Source organism: Magnolia sinica, chromosome 7 (assembly GCF_029962835.1).
Source record: "Magnolia sinica isolate HGM2019 chromosome 7, MsV1, whole genome shotgun sequence".
In the NCBI taxonomy this organism is placed as follows: Eukaryota; Viridiplantae; Streptophyta; class Magnoliopsida; order Magnoliales; family Magnoliaceae; genus Magnolia; species Magnolia sinica.
In genome coordinates, this window is record NC_080579.1 from 62,358,590 (window position 1) to 62,372,408 (window position 13,819).

General features: G+C 37.8%; 1 protein-coding gene across 1 annotated transcript; it reads left to right on the forward strand.

Moving 5' to 3' along the window:
- Window positions 1-12,559: 12,559 nt before the first annotated feature.
- On the forward strand, window positions 12,560-13,036 carry LOC131251377 (small ribosomal subunit protein eS1z-like). Its single transcript, XM_058252057.1, has one exon. The coding sequence runs from the start codon at window positions 12,674-12,676 to the stop codon at window positions 12,944-12,946; it is 273 nt and encodes a 90-aa protein (XP_058108040.1). The 5' UTR covers window positions 12,560-12,673; the 3' UTR covers window positions 12,947-13,036.
- Window positions 13,037-13,819: the final 783 nt, after the last annotated feature.

Consider the following 13,819-nt stretch of genomic DNA (forward strand, 5'->3'; position numbering starts at 1 on the left):
TCAATTGAAACTGATCACTACAAAACAAAGAGTTACTGCACATATTTCCTATTTCCACAAAAAAATTCCTACATTGCCAAAAAATGCATCTGATTGCTCTCTTGCTATTTAAATTGCCCTTATGTTTTTCCAAACATCAAAATTTGAAAAGACAATAAGAAGAGGAAAACAAGAAGAGGATAAGTCCTTGGGACAACCAGATCTTCAACAGCTTGCATGCATTCATCAGGAACATTTGTATAAAATGTCTTCCTCACTTTAGCTTGAGCTCCAAATTGCAATTCTGTTACTTTCACTTTATACATGCACTACTCGCTTGTCAACGAGAGGAAACAACATTTAAAAAAAAAATAAAAAACTAAATGTCTGGAATTTAATTTGCCCAGGCATCCAAACAACCCAATTCCCAAAGCCAAATCACAAATAACAATGTTCAAGATTTCATGGTTGATGACAAGTCAGCCTCTCAAATCTACATTGGTAGAGATGTTTCTCTGACACAATAAATTGCTACTACTGAGAAGAAACAAATAAGGCCCAACATCATGCTTTTCAAAAAATAAAAATAAAGCTCAAGATTGTCCAATTTTCTCCAAAAACTGAAGGGCCTAGGCACATGGAACCTGATTTAGTTTCTACTGAAGATGGAGCCAACATCTCGACATATTATAATGCACACTACTTCTTTTTCTCTTCTACTTTTCTCAACTGCAAAAGAGGCAACAAGTAAATAAATACATTGAATTGCTCAGAAAAACTCAATCAGATTTTAAATTACAGTTGATGTCAAAGTGAATCGAACTGCAAATTGGGTAGTAGATCATAGATTTTTCCAAAATTCCTTAGACTAATTACAAAACCAAAACAAAATCAAGATTGACATATGGTAATGCACACTACAGCCATTATACAATAGATGCTGTGTTTGAGATACACTTTAGAACACAAAGAAGGATTTTAGATGTGACAAGTTTGGTCGATGGTTCAGTGAATGAGGCCATTACAAATCAAAATAGTACTAGAAATTTCATTGGCCAAAATCTACAGAAATTTGGGGGAAAATAGAAATTGGGTAAGAAAAATTAGGGAATGTGCATTCAAACCTTATGGATGGACTGAATGTAATCCCCAAGCATATAGACCAGATCCGAACTCCAGCCGATCCACACCTGCAAAATTCAATCGTCAGAAGCTCGATCATATCAATGGCTCGTTGTTTCTGGTGAAGGGAGGGAGAGGGAGAGAAAGAGAGGGGAATAGAGAGAGAGAGAGAGAGAGAGAGAGAGATCGAGCGATCGGCAGTGAGGGAGTGGGAGACAGATGGGCCGAGGGATCGAGAGGATTAAGAGGGTTTTCATCCTTCTTGACCTTGGCCTTATAGATGTATGACATCATCATGCCGCAAAAGAGAAATAGGTGGAAAAATACCCTTGTGCCCTTTCACCATGTTCACTGCAGAGGGTTTTTCCAAGAGAGAAACAGGTGGAAAAAAGCCTAGAAGATGCAGACCACGAATTACCTAGTTGTTCTCGTTGAGGCTCTCTTTGTCGAGCTCCGAGTTGGAGAGGAAGAGGGAGAGAGAGAGAGTGGGAGACTAATCAAGATTGAGAGAGAGATTAAGAGGGAGGGAGAGAGATTGAGGGAGAGGGGCTGAAATAGGGACTAGTTAGGGCCAGCACCCAAACCAGTCCTCAACTCTTGAGAGAGGGACGTGGATTAGCTACTGACAGGTTGAGTAGGCTCACTACTGAAGTGATGTCACCAAGTTATGTGGGCTCCACTATGATGTATGTTTTGTATCCACACCATCCATACATTTTGAGAGGTCATTTTAGGGTATGATACAAAGAATGAGGCAAATCCAAGGTTGGAGTGGACCTCACCACAGAAAATAGTGGAGAGAGTGATGCCCATTGTTTAAACCTTTCGAAGGTCCACCATGATGTTTATTTGAGATCCAACCTGTTCATGTCTTAAAGAAGACATGAAAGAATGAAAAACACAAATATTAGCTTAATCGAAAACTTTCGTGGCCCTTAGAACTTTTTAATGGTCACTACCAAAAAAATGAACAAAGGCTATGGACTATTCTAGTTTTTGGCTATGGCTATAAACCGTAGCTCATTTGCTATGGCTTAAAACCGTAGCTAAAACTGTCCAAACCGTAGCGAAAGCTGACCCCGCCAGACGTACGTCCAACCTTAGATATGTCATAAGGGACTCCACAAGGCCCATTAAAATGTATGTTCACCAACTAATATGTCTATCCATTTTTAAAGAATATTTTAGGGCAAGGGCCCAAAAAAGGAAGTAGATCGAAAGCTCAAGTGGACCACACGGTAGGAAAGAGTGGAGATTAATCTATAGATCGATGGTGTGATTCAATTAGACCTTCGATTTGCCTAGATAATGGGTTCATTTCCTATAAAAAAAAATATTACAAAATTAATGGATGGAGTGGATATATCGATTGCGTCAAGATGGACCCCACAAAGCACTTGACAAGGTCGTCTGTCCAGATCCCGTCAAATGTGAACCGTGGAGGGCCCGTTACGGATTGTTCAATTGCTATTGTCATATTAGCTTTTAGTGGTTAAAAACCGGAGCAGGACTGTAGCAGGTAAAAATGCAAAAAACCGTGTTGCCTTTTGTCTTTTCCCCTATCACGAAATTCATTTCCCTCCATCACTCACCCCTATTCCCTCTCACGTCCGTCCCTTTCTCTCCCCTTTCTCTCTCTCTCTCTCTCTCTCTCTCTCTCTCTCTCTCTCTCTCAATCTCCCGCGCCCCTCTTCTCTATCTCTCTCAATCTCAATCTCACGCCTCCCTTTTCTCTATCTCTCTCAATCTCCCGTGCCCCTTGTCTCTCTCTCTCTCTCATTCTCCCGCGCCCCTCTTCCATATCTCTCTCAATCTCAATCTTGCGCCTCCCTTTTCTCGATCTCTCTCAATCTCCCGCGCCCTCTCTCTCTCTCTCTCTCTCTCTCTCTCTCTCTCTCTCTCTCTCTCTCTCTCTCTCTCTCCCTCTCTCGATCTCGATATCCCACGCCCCTTTTCTCTCTCACTCCAGAAGACATCTCGATAGCGAATTCAGAACTTGGTAAGCTTCGAATATGAGCTTTTTTTCCTTTCAGATTTGTGTATGTGGATCTTTCTGATTACTTCCCCTACATCCTTTTACTTCCCTTGCAAACTTAGAATGCAAGGGAAGCCGAAATGTGGAGTTCCGATTGCCGGTGGTCTGGCACTTCACATTGAAAGAACTGCATTCTTGCTCACATGAAAGAACTGCATTCTGCCAGTGTTCATTCCTTTGCTATCTTTTGTGCCACATTAACCAGTTCCTTCAAGAATGATCTAAAAGTGCTCGATGATATTACTATCAGTAAGGAGAATGGTAGATTTCTTCAGCATGGTCCTCATGTTGATGGTTGTTGGTTTGCAGGCATCCGCATGTTTTTTCTGCTGCCCATTCAGAATCTGATCTACTGAAGGCATCTGAAGCACTGAAAAGAGTTGTCCGTTCTCTCACATTAGAGTGACAGGTTCTTATCTAATCTTTCCTAACAACGATTCTTTTATGTTTGTGTGTGTGTGTGTGTGTGTGTGTGTGTGTGTGTGTATTATAAATATACATTATATCTAAATTTATAATATATTATATATACTATAATATATACCATACGGAGTCTGTTTTGCGAAAGACAGATAATTTGTTTGGTGGCTGCTACTTATGGCTAGATGTGATGTTATCTTTTCCTAATATAGGCATCATGCAATTGAGGAATTAAAGGATCCTCATAGGCAAAGTTCGATTACACGTGGGATTCTGTACATGTGAGGTTCATTGCCAGGTGATCAAAAGGTTCACCCAATGGACCTCACCATGGACGATGGGCACTCTAGTAATCTCTCAGATTGGAAAGTTGGATGATATGAACCCTTTGATTAGTTAAAAGAAAATTTCTTTTAAAAAGGAAAAAAACAAGAAGAAGAAGAAGAAGAAGACAACAATCTACTTTAAATGAGGAAAAAAACCAAAAATTAAAGGGTTAGGATCTGACAAATTGGAAGATTTCAGACGCATTTCCCATCCACAGTGGGTCCATCAGATGAACCTCTTGGATCAGAAACAAGTGGGTCCCATATGTACATAATCATGAGCTAAGCACGTTGATCAACATGTACACCTTACTTGAATTTTCAGTATGTACATCAACTAATAATACAACCATGGTGGTGGCCCACACAGGGAAATATAACCTTTTCGATTGGTGGCCAGGAAATAAGCATTTAGGAACGAGAGTGGGGCTCTTAGTTCATGCTTCATGGCCTTTCGCTAGTCATATGAAAATCAATGGAGTGTCCAGATAGATGATGGACTATCCTGCATGTTATTTAAAAGCTTTTGGTATATTGATGCTTAGGTAGAGCATATGACTCTTGATACATAAGTACTCAGAACTTGTACCTATGAAGTACATAAGTTAAAACCATCTAAATTGTCTCATAGGGGCCAAGTCACAGTCCTAAAATCATATTGTTTAAAAGCCCAAACCTCTAATTCATGGATACTTGTTTGTTGAAATAGCATTATTGGATTTTTTCTTTTTTTTCATTCTTAATATCCAATAAATGTCCACCAATCTAATAGTCAGATAATCAAATGAGCAGTAATTTTTTCTCACCATTTAACTAAATTCAGAATCATAATTTGGACCATGGTTTTAAGACACAAAACGAGATTAATGTGACTTGTCTGAGTTGACTTGAAATCAGTTGGACCTGATCTAGTTTCATACTGTAAGTCACAATGACTTGAGCAAGTTATGACTCGACTATGGGCTGGGTAAGTCAAATCAAGTTACCAAGTCTTTTAGCCATGATTTGGAAAGTTTATTTAACATATTTGTATGTCATGTATGCAATTTCTAAGTAATTTTCTCAGTGCCTGAGCATTATCTGTCATGATCATAGATCATGGTGGGTTCATTTATCCTTCCCAAATCACTATTCCATCATGATCAGGAAGTGATCCTCTAAGCAAAGGACATTATCCAGTCTGGTGTATACGCATTGCGTTGGATAGTTTCCTTTTCCATTACAATCAAACTAACAACTTTTCGTTCCGATCAATTCAAAATCTATCACCACAGTAAGTCTGGTAATGGGCCAAGCCTTTGCTAGAATTTTGAACTGGCCCCTCAGGCCAACTCTATTCAAGAGTTTGATTGTGTTAGGCCCCGGCCCAGCCTTATTCCATGGTTTGTGCACTCGTGGGAAATTCTCCCACCTTGGTCAAGCAAATCATAACTTGGGTCTTGTCATTTGTAACTACGAGAAAATATTAAAACTTGTTTGTTTACAATAAGAGAATATGAGATGTAGGAATTTATGGTGTCAACTACCAATGCATGTGCATGATGACCCTAATTAGGTGTTTGAATGTCATAGATCTAATGATCCATGTTGATAAATTGCATTTTAGGTATGAAAAGGGATTTATGGCTGCTAGTAGTTTTTCAAGACATGTAGAACCTTTTACTTTAACAGATGGTGAAAGGTGATAGATAACTTGTCTGTTTATGGTATGAACTAAGCATAGTTATCAGTGTCAACATCTTATCCCATTGATAAACTGGCATATTTGTTACCTATCTAAAAATGCATATCTAGTAGCTTTTAATATATTGTACTATTGAAATAACATTTTGGGTGCATCATCTGGGTTTTAAGTCTTCAAAGATCTCTTTTCATGGCAACGAAGGAACTTTTACCTTGGGTAACTTTTTGTGCTTGTATGGATGCTAATAGATGATCTTTTTTCATTATGCATTGATAACAACAATGAACCATTTCTGACTAGCATTTTAGCTAAGTATTTCAAAACTCTTTGGTGTTTTAGTTGGTTTCAAATCAAGATCATAGATGCATGTGTTTAGAATTATAATTGTGAATGAGTGAAAAACACTTATTAATTATTTTTTTGGTAAGATGTAGGTTCAAAAAGGACCCTTTGGTTAATCAAGTTTTACTTGTAATGGATAGGGAGTGGATAACACTAAGTTTTCCGGACCCACGTTTTATTTCTGGAATGAGAAGTTTTTTAAAGTTTGCACGAGATCACCTTCCTGGTAGAGAAGCCATTTTTTGTCCATGCACCACTTACAAATGTGCACGTTTACCGATTTCTCACGATGATTTGGAAATACATCTAATAAAAAATGGATTCGATCCAAGATATAGGGTTTGGAACATGCATGGTGAGCATATATCACCTGAGTGTACTGAACGTGCATCAAGTTCCCAACAATACCATAGTGTCCCAAACTTAAATGACGTTCACAACATGATCGTTTAAGAACTCGGTGGTAATAACCTAGATAAAGTTGTCCAGGATGAGCCAAACGTGACCCCTATAGTTAAAGGCAATTTTGGGGAAAATGAAAGTAATGATTTTGAAGCAAATCTACAAGAAGCAATGACTGAGCTATACACTGGGGCAGAAGATTTCACTGTGCTGACTTTCATTATACAACTTTTTAAATTAAAGGTGAACTATGGATGGAGTGAAAAAAGCTTTACAAAGCTCCTTCAACTACTAAACAAGGTGTTGCCTTGTGGTAATAAGGCCCCAACTAATACCTATCAAGTGAAGAAGATCATTATAAAGTTGGAGTCTTAATTATATGAAGATCCATGCTTGTCCAAATGACTGCATCTTGTACTAGAGAGAGCACGAGATGAAAACTAGTTGTCCAACTTGTAAAGCTTTTATGTTCAAGACAGAAATGGATGATGACAGAAAGTAATTTCAAGTACCTGCCAAGGTGTTAAGGTATTTTCCATTAACACCAAGGCTACAAAGAATGTTTAGTGTGCCATGGTTGGCGAAAGAAATGTCCTGACACTCAATCAGGAAATTGCAACATGAAAAGATGGAGCATCCAGCTAATTCTATTGCATGGAGGAATCTCGATGACAAGTATACGGATTTTTCGGCTGAGCCTCGCAATGTTCGATTAGGTTTAGCTACAGGTGGGTTTAACCCATACGGCACTTATAGCACTTCATATAGTTCATGGCCCGTTATGTGTATGATGTACAACCTTCCACCAAAGCTTTATATGAAACCTCAATTTATTATATTGACTTTTCTCATTAAGGGACTGTGACAATTGGGAAAGGATATTAATGTTTACTTACAACCATTGATTGATGAACTTCAAGACTTATGGCAGAAAGTGGTTATGACGTTCGACGCATACCACGAAAGCAATTTCAATATGTGTGCAGTTCTGGTTTGGACAATCCATGACTTTTCAGCACATGGTAACGTTTTCGGTTCTAGAACCAAGGGTAAATATGGTTATCCTATATGTGGTCCCAACACAGATTCCTTGTGACTCAAATATGAAAAGAAACATGTTTATATGGGCCATAGATGGTGGTTGCCAATGTTAGACCAAGCTAGAAAGGACATAAGTGCTGGCACATACAATAAAAAAAGTGGAGATACGACAACAACCGATCCATCTGGATGGGATTGAGGTCGAAAGACAAACTGTGAACCTTAATATGTCTATATTGTTTAATCTGGAGTATTGGAAAGATATTCTCATGCGCCACAACCTTGATGTTATGCATGTCGAGAAAAATATATGTGAAATCCTTGTCACTTTGATGTTGAACATGCCTGGCAAAACCAAGGATAATGTTAATGCATGCAGGGACCTGAAACGGTTGGGAATTAAGAAGCGTCTATGACTGAAAAAGAACAATGGCAAGATGATCCAGAAACAAGATCCTTTCTGTCCAAGAAAAGAAGAGAAAAAGCTCTTCATCCAGACTTTGCATAATCTGCGTGTTCCTAATAGTTTTAATGTGAATTGGAAGACCATTGTAACGGAAGATTGCATGGATTTAAAGGGAATGAAGTCTCATTCTTATCATGTGTTGATGCAGCATCTACTCCCAATTCTTATCCAGCATGCATTCAAGGATAGTAAGGTCATTCGTCTTATAATTATAAGCTTTTACACATTCTTTAATGCCTTATGCTCGTCAAACATAGACCTTCAAATATTCATTACTCTCGAGAGGGGCATGCCTAGGACGTTATGTCAACTTGAGGTTATATGCCCTCCATCGATATTTGTCATGATGATGCATCCTACCATCCACTTGGCCTACAAGGCAATATAATGAAGGTATAGATAATATAGTGAATTGTTTGTGCTTTATCTGTTATCTAAATTGTTTCTTAACCATTAGTGTTTTTTTTTATTAGCATATAAATAAACACATGGATTCACAACCAGAGGCATTGGGTGTAAATGTGAGCAACACCAAAGGTAATAAGATAGTTCTCATTAATTAGATATATAGATTTCATTTTTCTTATATATTAGCAGTAATTAACGATGTTTATATATAATTATTATTCTTTTTTATGTAGATTTGGCAGCTTCTTCTTCATCTATAAAGAGAGGCCCTATTAAGGGTGCTTCTTTACATGTGCAACATGTTAGGAAAAAAGTCCTTAAGACGAATGAATTCGGGCAACCGAATAAGGACAGTCCCAAACACAAAGACTTTGCATCGCATATCGGTGTCCTAGCCCGTGCTCATATCCCAATCATATACAAGGACTTTCGCCAGGTACCATATACACACATTCAAAAGGTCATAGAAACATTGTCACTATTTTATATGTTTGGGGGTCAAAGTTGGGATGCAGGTGTTTGGTACATAACACAATGCATCAATGAAACATGGAGAAATTATAAGAAAAGGTTCACTAAAAAATATATAAAAAACAACGATCCTATAGTTGTTAGAGATAGTCCTGTCCCCCCAGGTGTCCCTATGGAGGATTGGAGGATCTTTGTGGATCAACACAACACTGAGCAATTCAAGAGAGCAAGTGTAAGGAATAAAGTGAATCAGGCAAAGCTAAAAGGACCTGCGTGTCTTGGGAAGCGCAGCATGGCTGTTACTCGCCATCAGATGGTATGTATCTAAAGATAGGTATTATAGTTTAAAATTAAATTTAATTTTGATCTAATTAACTCTATTAATGATGTGTATTTGAATGATATGTTATGTGCCAAAGGCGATGTAGAAGAATCTTACCTCTGATGCCGAGATAGGTAGAGGTGATGTCTACTTAAGAGCCCATACGAGCAAGGACAAAGTCGTCCAGTATCCTGACCTTGTTGTAAGTGCACCCCTCCTACCACTAACTAGTACCATTATGAAATGTCATTATATAACTTTAAATTATTTTACATTCATTTGTATTAATTTTGTCACAGCAAAAACTAGATGAGCTTTATAATAGCAATACTTCTTCTAAGATGACCGGCGTTGACGTTGCCCTTACACAGGTACTAATAAAGTTTTAAAATGACTTGAGTTTCACGGTAATTATGAATTTCCTAATAACTTGTTTTGCAATGTTTTACAGTTGGTTGGTTCTGACAGTAGAGGGCGAATGCGTAGTCTGGGTTGCTCGATAAGCAAAACAGGACTAAAGAAGTCAACCCCTGCCCGTTCAAAGCTACATAATATGGCAAAAGAAAAAGAAGGCCTAATGCAGGAGATATTAGAGATAAAGAAATCATTGGTTGATATAAAGTCCTAGGTGGGTATGCATTAAGAGGCATAGTCTGGTCAAAACCTCCCATCACCACCAGTGGCTAAATCTACTCAAGGATCATCGGTATGCAATTATAATTTCGCTAATGTAATAAGCTTACAATTATATTATAAATGCTAACAATACTAACGCCATTTTATATGTGTACATGTAGCCGGATACGATATATATCGGTAAGAAATGTGAGTTGCTTAGTTAGGGCTTACGTGGTGTTGTTGCTCGTGATCAAGTACACGAAGTTAGTCCAAATGCAGTTGTCCATTGTGAGCCATTAGCAGAGGGAGCTTTTGTTGTTATCCTGACTAAGATTATACACCCTGATGCTCCTTTGTGGAAAGAAGATGGATTCGCATCTACACTTGGAGAGGCCGGTTCGGGATCACATGTGCAATGGGGGAAGCAATCAATGAGATTCCTATAATTTGAATAAATATAGTACTATATAATTGAACGTATAATAAATTGGCTTAAGTGGGTTTTGGTTGGGGCTTACATGATACTTCTTTTTTGGCTTAAGTAGTTACTCTATATGATGTATGGCTTTTTTTTTGGTACTCTATAGTTCATCGATATTTATAGTCTGCGTGAATTTTGCACTATATATTTGAATATATTTATAGTCTTAGGCTCCATTTGGTCATCACATTGGTGTTTATGAATGTAAATTTATCTCAAACCAAATGGAGCTTAAGCCCTTTTTTAACTCCGCCAATGCAACTCCTCGCATTGCCAGTCCCAAGCCCGGGTTAAGGAGGAGGGAGAAAGGCATCAAGGTGAGTTTTATCATTTTTTTTTCATTTTTTGAAGCTAATATAATTTTTGAGTTTATTTGTGCTTGCAGGCTGGCAGATTTGCTCGCATATGTCGGCATATGGCCTTACAATTCTCAGAGGTACTCATGGAACTTAACAGGATCATTGGCCTATAAGTTCATTCATGTTGGATCTGATGATTTTACATTCCATAGATTATGATGTTAATGGGATCACTTGGTGATGGTAGTAGAGGATTTTAATGGGCTGAGAAAATTCCTTGATTAGAGATTGGATATTTCTTGTGATAGAATGTAATGGATGAAGAAACAAAGGATGCTGAATCAGAAAAATATCATTCTTTTGTTCATACCAGCAAATGACATCTTTGTTATTGGATGATCGTAGCCATCAAGTCGGTGGATTGAAAATGGGCAATTACATCTAATGGCCCACATTATACAGATGGCCAAGTGGATCGTTAGGACATAGGAGGGTGGATTTTATGGGCAGTACAAATTACGAAATTGGAATTTGGATACTTCCTCTTGTGAGAGAATGTAATGAATGAAGAAACAAACAATTGTCTATAATCAAAACAATGCTCTTTTGTACTTTTTGCAGCCCACAAATCATTCATATAGTGGGATGCACTATGGATGGGTCATGTTCAAAACCACCCACCGTTGGATGTTCCTACCATTCAACTGGTGGATATTTTCCAATTGAATGTGAACTGTTGTTATATGGTTTTATCAATTGACCTAGTTCAAGGTGTATTCCATATGTAAACTACTTTATTTTTGTGCATTCATGATTTGTTATTATTCTAAAATGATTAAGTTTTGTTTTCTTGCAGGTTGTACCTTATGAACGACCTGCATTGAGCAAAGGGTTTTTACTTCCAGAAGGTATATTTTTATTTCTTGGAATACATGTGATCAATTTTTAAAATAACACAATGATGGTTTACACTTAGGTCTCATATTCTCTGCAACCGTAGAAATTCTGTCCTCTCATTTCCAGAATATACAACTTGGTAGAACTAATAAAGACTTTTATTTTCTAGGTCCGATCATACACACTAATTCTAAGTCATAGAAAGTTACATTTATGGATTTCATTGAAATAATTATATTTCTCCCTCATTGTGGACACTATTTCTTTCTTTCTTTCTTGCGTGAACTATGTTGCTGGTCGAAATGAGTCCCTATACAAAGATTTCAGGCTAGTCTACCTAATGCATGGCTAAGATGTCCTACAATGATGGCAGGTTAGCAGGCATGGCTTGTAGTGGTGCATGTTTAGAGTTGTTTGGGAATCAGATAGATCTGTTTAGAAAATCAATGGCCACTTATGGAATATTTTCATTGATGGAAATGAAGTTCCTGTTAGAAGCTGTATTTTCATTGATGTTGGCACTCTGTTTTTGAAAATTCTGTTTGGTCATTTTAATAGTTTTAAGAAATCAAAACCCATGTAAATAGAATAAATATGAAATCTAATTGCAAGGACAATGGAGAACTCCCTAACTAAAATTTCTTATTTCAGGCACTTGTTGTCCTCATGCATGATATGGGTCCAAACTGGGAGCTAATAAGTGATGCTACCAACAGTACCCTACAGTTCAAGGTGAAGTTGTATTTAGATCTTTTTCTTTGGTTATACTAGGAGCACAGTAACTTATAGTGATCTAAGGGAGCTGGAGCATTTTCTGAGTATGGAGCACAGTAATTTCATATTATTTACAAATTACTGGAATATGAAGGATAGCTTATTAGAATGTGTTGATGCACTTGGCCGTAATGAAAATGATGCTATTTAATAGTTAGCAAATGAGTTTCCAATGGTGGAAATCTAAGGAGCAAATTGTATGCTGAATATTTTCTGCTAGAAGTGCAGTATGAAAACATTATTACAGTATTTTTAATGTCTATTTAAAGTCACAAGCATCACATTTATTTTAATGTCTGTAACTTGCAGTATGAAGGTCTCAAACACCAAGTGATTGAGTGTTCCTTGGCTGACCTTCAAGCTGATGAGGATCAGTTCTACAAGATTTTACAACCGAAAAATTAAGATCGCTAGTCCGTAAGTGGCAAACCTTGATCGAGGCGCATGTACATGTGAAGACGACAGACAACTACACCTTGAGAATGTTTCGCATTGTATTCACCAAGAGGCGCCCTAACCAGGTTAAGCGAACCTGTTATGCCTAGTCAAGCCAAATAGACAGATTCGCAGAAAAAAGAGGGAAATCATGGTTAACCAGGCAATGTCCTGTGATCTCAAGGAGTTGGTGCAGAAGTTCATCCCTGAGGTGATTGGAAAGGAGATCGAGAAGGCGACATCCAGCATCTATCCTCTGCAGAATGTCTTCATTTGGAAAGTCAAGATCCTTAAGGCCCCAAAATTTGATCTTGGCAAGCTGATGGAGGTTCATGGTGACTACTCAGAAGATGTCGGAGTGAAGTTGGAGAGGCCAGCAGATGAACCAATTGCAGAGGAGGAAGCTGAAGTTGTTGGCGCTTAAGGTCTAGTGTTTTCATTTTCCCTTTCTATCTCAATTTTCATGGAATGTTTGAGGATTTTGTTTTAGTGGATGGAGAATTTTGAGAGATGACAATAACAAACATACATGTAACTGTGGTACAGATATGGTTTCTGCAGGCTGTGGTGCAGATATACATGTAACTGTTAAAATTGAAAGTGCAGACTCCACACCAAATCTGCATTCTATCATTTCTGCATCTGATGGGGTAATCAACTTAATCATCCATTGCCAATCTTGAAAAATGTTGTTAATTTTAACTTGTTGATTACCAAACCCATTATATGGACGCATGTAAGCTCTAGTTCTGCCTATGCCTGCATTTAACGTCATTAATAGGGGATCACAATTTTTCGAACCTTGCTGGGAACAGAACTCGGTATGCATCTTCTTCTTCTTCTTCTTTTTAAATTTTTTTTAATTTTATTTTAATCCCTAAATGGTTTCACTATCAACCTAAAATTTGCATCAACCTGAAATTTGGTTGGGTTGGGTTGCGTTGCATATAGAGGAAGTGCAAAGACAGGGTTGCGATCCACACAACAATGTTAGCAGATTTTGACCATTGATCCTATTGATCCTATTCCTATTAAAATGCTGACCTTTAATCCTAACCACTAACTATTAAAAAATACCACAAATTCCCACAAAAATCTAAAAACATACTTTAATTTTATCAATATTACTGCATTAATCGACTACATTATGAGGTGGTTGAAGTTCAACTTGCTGATATCAAGTGGTTAAAATTGTGAGTTCTGTGCAATATTAGGATATGCTTTATCTCCAGTGGGGCCCATGGTTTGAGTGGTGTGAATTGATATGCATCAGTAATGTCTTGGCATATCCATTGCC

Coding starts and splice junctions, on each gene's coding strand:
- LOC131251377 (XM_058252057.1), top strand. CDS start 12,674: ATGGTTAACCAGGCAATGTCCTGTGATCTCAAGGAGTTGGTGCAGAAG.